This window comes from Cornus florida, unplaced genomic scaffold, assembly GCF_030987335.1.
Source record: "Cornus florida cultivar Cherokee Brave unplaced genomic scaffold, ASM3098733v1 CherokeeBrave_3.0.0_Hap2_Chr06, whole genome shotgun sequence".
NCBI classification, from domain to species: Eukaryota; Viridiplantae; Streptophyta; class Magnoliopsida; order Cornales; family Cornaceae; genus Cornus; species Cornus florida.
The window spans coordinates 61,059,462-61,068,515 of record NW_026775576.1 but is presented as its reverse complement, the minus strand read 5'-3'; the positions used below and the strand labels follow the sequence as shown (position 1 = coordinate 61,068,515).

The following is a 9,054-nucleotide window of genomic DNA, read 5'->3' as shown; positions in this document are numbered from 1 at the left end:
CTGTCTCAGCCTGAATAGAAGGCAACATGCGAATACGCACCCGAAGGTGGGCATGAGTACCTAGACCTACCAGGGAACAACACCTATGTCCAGTTATCCATCCTAGGCAATATACGCGCCCTAACTATGGTCCTGAGACTCAAGCTCATACCATGGCACATATATTAAATATATAAAGTCCGTACTCCTAATACAAAATATCATCCATCTGTATAGTGGTCTGATATATGTATAACAAATCCATCCTAAAACCACAATAGGTCATTCAATTTATTTGATTGACATGACACAAGTAGGTGATGGACTTAACCTTTATGGTTAATCTATACCTTAATCCAAATTAGGTAGGACTTAGTATTTTGAACAAATCCATTCCCAATATAGGTAGGTCTTAGTGTTTTGAACTAGTCATCCCTAATATGACACTGTCTCATACCGATTCATATATATCCATATAAGTAGGACTTAACATTGTTATGGTTAATCCACTTATTCCAAATTAGGTAGGATTTAGTGTTTGAACTAATCCATACCTAGTATGTCACCGTCCCATACCGGTACATACAATCCTCCAGTTAACATAGTTGACAATACAATATTAAATAGTTATCAACCATACTCCAAGTTATGCACAAGATATATGAATCCATATACATAAATATTAAGCATTCAATACAAGGCCTAAAAACCATATCCAATGTTGTAAACTGTTATAATATATGCAAACATTTACATCCTCCAACAAGATCCATGAATTGATACAATTTAATACAAATGAAGTACCAATTAAATCCATACTAAGTATAGTTGATTTTAATTAATTCACCATACCTATAATACTAGAAAAATATATAATTATATATAATTAGATTATATATAAAACTCTTGCCAAATTCCAGTAAATAAATTAGTATAATAGTGTACAAGTTACAAATTTCCTCTTGGGTTTTTGCTTGCTCTATTCCTCAATTCAATTGTAAATTTATATTTTTCCATCACAATTCCAGCCTTATACAGTCCCACACATCTTTTAAACAAGTTAAATTAATTACAGAAACCCAGAAAACCCAAACAGTTTTAAAAATTCACGTTACAGTGCATTTCAAGAGAGAGTATGCTCTTAAAATGGGAGCCTGCTCTATTTTTTTCACCTAGAGCCGGCTCTAGGATCTTAGAGCCGGCTCCATGACACCTAGAGCCGGCTCTCTCCTTTGGGAGCCGGCTCTAAGAAAGTTTGGAGCCTTCTCTCCCTCCTCTTAGTAGCCTCATCCAGTCTAGCTTCGTTTTCTTCTATTCCAGTGATTCACAGAACCTTTGTAACGTGTTCTAAATCATATTCTAGGTCCACTGAAATCCAATCCTAAGATGTAAAGGAACACAAGTTTTTAAGCCATGATTACAAAACCTCCGTTAGAAAGTTTAAGCAACTAACCGTAGATTACCTCAGTGAATTTTTATATACTGTTCTAAATCCTTGTTCTTGAGTTCAAACCTAGTCCCAGAATAGTTTCAAGACATCCAATCACATTATTAATCTCAACTGTAACAAAGCTTAATCATAAACCACAAAAGAAACAAAGAACAGAACCTCAAAGGTAATGCAAATCAATTATATCAACGAGTCTAACAAAATTCATACATGCATAACAGACTTATTTTAATGTTTATTTAAATCCGTTATATCCTTGATTTAATCCCTGGAGTCTAAACTAGGCATGCACAGAACACGAATTAAAGGGAAAGAGAAGATCAGAAACTTGCCTTTAAGTTCCAGAGTTGAAACACTAAATCCACGTCTCTGAGTTTTCCCTTACTCTGCCTTCCTATGCCCCCTCTCTCACTCTTTGTTTCTTAGCAGTCCCTTGTGTTACAGATGTAAACGTATGTTTTTCTAAAACCCTAAAACCTTCAGCAAGCGTATGTATATATAGGTTTTAATTGAAACCCTAATTTAAATCCTAAACCAATTATATGTCGGCTCCAATCCTAGACACGATGTAAAACATGAAACCCTAATTACCAAAACAGTGAATTCACATAAGCTCGTAACTAATTAAACTTGGGAAATACATTTAAATTAATGAAACAAACCAAAATACAATTTAAGCAATTAATTAAAGAAAACACAATTTAAAACGATTAATGAAAGAAAAACACAATTAATTGAATTAAAAATAAAATAAATCAAATAAGCAAATAATTAATTAATTAAAACAAACAAATAATCAAATAATTTAATAAAAATACAATAAATAATTAAATTAAATTCCAGAACTGTCCTTTTAAAATTAGGGGTATTACATATACATATATGCACATGATGCTTATCTTGAGTTATCTTATACTCTCTGGATGTTACTAAACCATTTAATTGAAGTCCAAAAAGCTGGGTTGAGGCTGTCCACTCTGAGTTTGGTTATTAGCAGTTGACTGAGACATAATGTTGCTGAGTTTAGTTGGTGCCGAAGTGATGAAACGCCTGCCGATGGGTTGAAAACTACGGACGCAAACCTCTACTGAAAGGATTTCCATTGGCGGCTGGGAGTTCCGACCCCGTTTGCTATCTTAAGCCGATGCACTACAATATAATCATATTGGGTTGTTTGAAAAAGCCTAATTCGTGAAAACCGGACCGAACTAATCTGTTATTTCACGAATCGGTTTGATTCGGATTGAGAGGCTCCACGGATCGGTTCAGTTTCAGATTTAGCCAATTCGTGAGGACCGGATTGGTTTGAATTTTACCCAAAACAAAACCGAACCAATCCGTAATCAGCCCTAGTGGCAGGGGCAGAAGGAAGGGGGGGCTGGCGGGGGCCAATGCCCCTCTTAATTTTTTGGAAATTTTTTTTTAGTATAGGTAAAAATAAAATAGAATAGCATATTTGGTATAAAATCTATACTTGGCCCCCCCAAGAAAAAATATATATATTTCTTTAATTAGAATTTAACAAAAGATAGTTTATATAGTGATTTAATTGACGACTATAAAACCCCGATAAAAACTGATTCATATAAAAATTTAATGTGACTATCTTAAAATTTCAACTCAAACACCGTTTTTTCCATTATGTGACTACAAGCATGATTCTTTCCATACTTTATTATTCGAAAATTCCATCTCATACATGATTATTTACATCACTTTTTTTGTTTTTATTCATTTTTATTGAAATGCTTTTATAAGAATTCTATAAGAAATTAATTTTTACAAAATCAAGAACAATAATTTCATTTGAAGTTTTGAATATCAACAAAAATCGATGATTTAAGAATCTAAATTCTTATTTTATTAATTTGTTTGTGTTTATTTTATTTATTTTATTTTATTTTTTTTAACATTGTTATTGTTTTATTAAATTTTCAATTTTTTTTCCGGTAAATAGAGAGAGTTATTTAATTGATTCTTTTTTTTTTTTTTTTTTTTTTTTTTTTTTTTTTTTTTTTTTTTGGGCATAAATCTTATTTGTTTTTGTTCAGAAAGTTTGATAAAAAATTTCTCTAAATAACTAATATTTTTAATTTAAATAAATTGAAAAAAGTTAGATATATTTTTATATGAATATAATAAATAGTAAAATATTTTTGCCTACATAATATCTTTTTTTTTTTTTCAAAAGTTCTAGCTAGGTAATGTTGTTTATAATTTTGGCCCCCCCCCCAACCTCAAGATCTTAGCTCCGCCCCGCCTAGTGGCATCTCCTCCACCTCCTAAAGGGATGGTGAGACTTAAAGAAAAATGGGTGTTTGAGTTTTTTGCAATTTTAAAAAAAAAAGAAGAAGAAAAGAAAGTGTGACATCATATGAAGTACAAATTGACAATTTTTTTATATTAATATTAAAAATACTTATAATTAGTTATTAAAATAATTAATAGATAAAGTGATTCAATTTGTTGGCTTTAACAGGCCAGATCGATCAGCCTTAGATTTCCCTGGGCCTGACCAAAACCCAAGCCCTCAACAAAGTTTGTCTGGCTGGGTTGGACTCAACCCACCAAGCCAGCTCTGCTGGGCGAGACCAATTTGCAACTCTTGCCTGACAATCATATGTGATGTGTGTGTGTGTGTGTGTGTTTAGTGGGGTCGGGGCGGGTGTGTGATACTATATGTTTGGCCCAACATAAAAAGAGGCCGACTAACAATTTAATCATCGTAAACTATTTTTTGAAGCCAACCCAAACCAAATGGGTACATTCATTTATTAAGCCCACATAAATAGTTAGTTTCCTTACAAAAAAAGGTCCAATAGGGCTAATGATTGTAATCAAGCCCATCTCATATATACATGGAATACAGTAGTTTATATATATATATATATATATCAAAAAAAACAAAAGGTCCAGTTGATGGCGTAGGCTGCGACATCCCTTTCGTTTTTTTTTTTTCGAAAAGTGCCACATCCCTTTTGTTGATAAAGGAGATTCATTGCAGTGCATTGAGGCATTTATAAAGCAGAGGACAATGATAGATACGATCAGGCTAACATGTTTCCTTTTTAACCTAAATTATCACATATAATTAATTAGTGTGGATTGCAATTTGTATTAGTAGGTGGTGTTAGCGTGGTCAAAACATTAATATTTTAAACGATATTAACGTGCCACAATTATTATATGAGTAACACAACATTACACACGTAATTATTTAATAAATAAGTCTAAAATTTGACACGACACAAACGACAAGAGAATACTAGATCCTCACTATAAAGATGTCTATGGTTTTTATTGTTAATGTGGATCAATAAAAAAAAATGAACACAACTTCTTTGATGCTGATGTGGATTCGGAATCCTTTTATTATTAGTCCATATTAAGGATGAGAGTACATTCTCACGGGAGGACCTAAGTATTGTCTTTAACTAAATAAATTATTTTTAACACGAACATAATACATTTAACTAAAAAAGTTAATGGAATTATAAATAACCGACGAGTAAAATAGGAATACAACGTTCAATTACTGTATCAATTTAAATCGATTCGATTACGATCCAAACACAATTAACCTATATTTAAACTCGTCTCAAATTGTTTATATGTTCGAATTGTGTTAGCTAGACATTTTCACTCGAAAAATAATTAACTCCCTCTAATTCACTTAACGGTCGGCTATTGAAAGTTAAATCTCTCCAAACTAATTTTCTGCCCACAAATTTTGAGCCACAATTCCAACAATGTTCAGTATATATATATATATATATATATATATATATATATATATATATATATATATATATCTTTTCGGTGGCACAGATAAACTTAAAAGTAATTATCTAATTGGAAGGATTCGTGGCATGTTTAACTTCTTACGTGTCCGGCATCTACGAAATATATTCCACGTGTGTAGATTCGTCTTTTGACATATCTATGTCTGAAATCCTTAACCACGAAGTTTTCTCTTTCTCTTTTACCTTTACCGCCCCTCACCCTATATATATTTCTATCTATCAACGTATAAATATATATACGGAGAATTGAGAAAGGAGAGAGTAGAGAGAAAAAGAGATGGTTGATTTTTCTGTGTTGCCTGAGGATTGTGTAACAAAGGTGTTGTCGTTCACGACTCCTCGCGATGTGTGCAGACTTACTCTGGTGGCCTCCACCGTCATGTACACTGCTGATTCCGACCCCGTTTGGGAGACATTTCTGCCTGAGGACTATCACGATATTGTTTCTCAATTTCAACTGGTTTTCTCGTCAAAGAAAGAGCTCTATTTTCAACTCTGTAACCGTCCTCTCCTAATCGATGGAGGGACTAAGGTAAAATTATAGTCAATTTAATTGTGGGTAGAAAAAAATATATATTTTTTCAAATTCAAATTCAATGTTTTGTTAAAATTGTTTATTGTTTAAGCTCTATATCTCTATATGTTTGATGGCAATTTATTAACATTTGTTTGAAACTTTGGTTACTTTGTTTGAAATTTAGGTTGGTTAGGATGAATTTGTGATTGCTAAATTATAACTTTTCACTTAATTCCTAAATAGTGACTTTTCCTGTTTTCAATAATATAGGAATAAAAATAAATTACCCTTAAAATTAGTTTTAAAGTTTTTTATTCACGTCAAGATTCAATTTAATTTGAAATTATGTACTAATAAAAAATAAAAAATAATAAAAAAAAAACTTTTGTATCCATTGCTTTCGTAAACTTAAATCCACCTTTATAGGTTTTATGTTGCACCTTCAACTTAAATTATATGAATCACATGATACATGGTTTGTCGTAATTGGCTCGGATTTAAAGTTTTGGTTGTTTCTATTCTTCTCTTCATTCATTTTCATACGTATGGCGTCGTGTTAATACACGAGAAATGAACAGAGCTTCTGGTTGGAGAAATGGAGTGGAAAGAAATGTTACATGTTAGCGGCAAGAGATCTCTACATCATATGGGGTGATACACCATTGTACTGGAGGTGGGATAGTTCTTCGCGAGCGCGAGAGTCCAGGTACATCTCGGTATTTTATATTTCTTATTTTCTTTTCATTTCCATCTACATATATATAAACGATTACTACCTCCAACAATATGGTCATGGATTCACATCAATTTTGGTCATGGATTCACATCAACATATACATTACAGGTTTAGAGAGGTGGCCGAGCTTGTGAGCGTGTGTTGGCTCGAAATCCGTGGCAAGATAGACACTTGCATGCTGTCTCCGGACACAACCTATGCAGCTTACCTAGTGTTCAAGTCGACATCGGCCATGTACGGATTTGAATACCAGCCAGTGGAGGGTTGGGTAGCCGTTGGCGGGAATAAGAGCGAAACAAGAACGGTGTATTTGGATCCTGCCCCGGAGGAGAGGCAGCAATTCCATATTGTACTGAGGCAAGCTGGGATGCTCCGGTATCCTACTACTGGTATGGTGGGACGACAAGCTTCCCCGCCTAGGGAAAACCCGCCGTGTAGGGAAAGCAATGCTCAGTATCCGAAGGAAAGAGGAGATGGGTGGTTTGAGATTGAATTCGGTGAGCTTTATAACAAGAGTGGAGAAGATGGGGAACTTGAACTGTGTTTGCAGGAGGTGAAGAGTGGCAGCTGGAAGAGTGGCCTGATTCTCGAAGGGATCGAGATTAGGCCGAAAGAAGGTAATTAAAGAGTTTGAAGACAGATCTATTTTAAACCGAAGTATGTGCATTTCTCGAGCATTTTAATGGAACTGCAGCTTAGGTCGGTAACATCTTGCATATGAGGTGTTTGCCGCCGTTTTTCCCCGTTGATGGAGTTTGTCTTTCCAGTAGAGTCTTGAGTTATGTTTAAGCTTTATTAGGAGTTTTTTCTTTTCAAGTGCAAGTGATATGAGTGTTGTACCTATTTAACTGTGTAATGTTGGTGTTATGTTAGTGGACTCTTGTTTCTATAAATAAAATAAGATTCTTTTTTTTGTCGTAATAAATACCTTTTAAGTTTACGCTACCTTCAAGTATTTCCCTCACTATTTAATCTATTTTATAGGGTAAATAATTTCCTTTAGATCCGATTAAAATAACAACATAGTGAAGCTTGTCTTTTCCAAAAATTAAACTGATCCACCTGCATGCATGACTACAACATTTAAAAAATTTGGGTCTTGTTTGATTTGTAATTTTCAAAATTACTTTTAACAATAGTTGTTAGAGCATCAAAACAAAAGACAGTTATTAATTTTTTAAAAATACAAAAACATTTTCTCTTTATTGATTCAACAAACAATAAAGGAAAAATTATTTGACATGACAATGACATGGACTATTATTCCAGTTAGTTTTGGCATCATAGTGGTCTCTTTTTTGAGATGTTAACTACTAATATTATATTTTATAAAGGTTACCACTCATTGATGGGTCCAGTGAAGCTACTCACCCTTATGTGTTCTAATAACAAAATAACACATCACATTTAATAATAAAATAATTCACACCTAAAAACACTATATATATTTATTCGTTGGTTGATCTGAGAAAATAGAGAAATGTGTGAATTATTTTATTATTAAATATGATGTGTTATTTTCTTATTGGACTGTATAGGGGTGAGTAGATTCACCATATTCACCGATAAGTAACTAAATATTTTCTTTTTATAAATAGTGTAAGAGTTGCTTAACTAAGCATTGTCCTTTTATAAATAGTGTGAGAGTTGCATTACTTGTAAGAGGATTTTCTCTTTATTGATTCCACAATAAAGGAAAAATTGTTTGACATGACTATGACAGGACTATTTTCGAGTTAGTTTTCGCATCACAATGGTCTCTTTTTGAGATGTTAACTACTAGTACTATATTTTATAAATAGTGTGAGAGTTGCATTACTTGAAAGTACTTTTTTTATTTATTTATTTTTAAGTTAATAAGAATTAATAGCACAAATGGATGCAGTTTCAACATCATCGGCTTTCTGGACTCTCGAGTTCCTCTATGGGTTTTATGGGCTCCAGAATCGCTGTGTGTTGTGGGGAGGGAAGTTACTGTTAGTGAATTTGAAGTTTTACTATATCACGAGTTGATGAAAAAAAACATTATTTCGATACATGTCGTACAAGATTATATCTTAATGTAATTGATATTTATGGCACCTCAGTGAAAATTTAAAACCACCTTGGAGCGTGGGCCTTGTCAATCTCTCATCCAAACTTATTACATATGACAACAAAATACTTAGAAATTTAAAATCATGGACAGAAATCCCTTGAATGTATATACTAAACATTCCAAGTTGCGAAATTGCAGCACAGCTCTTGCTTTGAAGGTCATTTATTTATTTATTTTGTAAATAAATAAATATATTGAGAGATAAGAGGAAGGCTTCAATCCTGGGTGGCTTTATCATAAGGCAATTAAGGCAAATTACTTAGCCCCCAATAAGAAAAGAGACTCATATCTCATTATATAACTTAAATGTATTTTTTTAAAATATGTTGTCAGGAGCAACTCATTCATAAGACAATTAAACCAGTCGTCTAAAGCCCCCAATAGGAGAAGAGATCTCACATCTCATTATATAAGTTACATGTATTTTTTAAAATGTGTTGTGGGGCAGCTCATTCATAAAACAATTAAGGT

The 9,054-nt window shown here is 33.0% G+C and overlaps 1 protein-coding gene across 1 annotated transcript; it reads left to right on the top strand.

Annotated features, from left to right (window-relative positions):
- Positions 1 to 5,484: 5,484 nt before the first annotated feature.
- On the top strand, positions 5,485 to 7,410 carry LOC132311662 (F-box protein PP2-B10-like). The gene is made up of 3 exons (XM_059809685.1): positions 5,485 to 5,764; positions 6,328 to 6,455; positions 6,594 to 7,410. The coding sequence occupies exons 1-3, from the start codon at positions 5,510 to 5,512 to the stop codon at positions 7,108 to 7,110; spliced, it is 900 nt and encodes a 299-aa protein (XP_059665668.1). The 5' UTR covers positions 5,485 to 5,509; the 3' UTR covers positions 7,111 to 7,410.
- Positions 7,411 to 9,054: the final 1,644 nt, after the last annotated feature.

Bases quoted from the DNA above. Each gene is read 5' to 3' on its own strand.
- LOC132311662 (XM_059809685.1), top strand. From the start codon at position 5,510: ATGGTTGATTTTTCTGTGTTGCCTGAGGATTGTGTAACAAAGGTGTTG. The intron at 5,765-6,327 runs GTAAAATTATAG...AGAAATGAACAG, and splicing joins TAATCGATGGAGGGACTAAG to AGCTTCTGGTTGGAGAAATG. The intron at 6,456-6,593 runs GTACATCTCGGT...TATACATTACAG, and splicing joins TCGCGAGCGCGAGAGTCCAG to GTTTAGAGAGGTGGCCGAGC.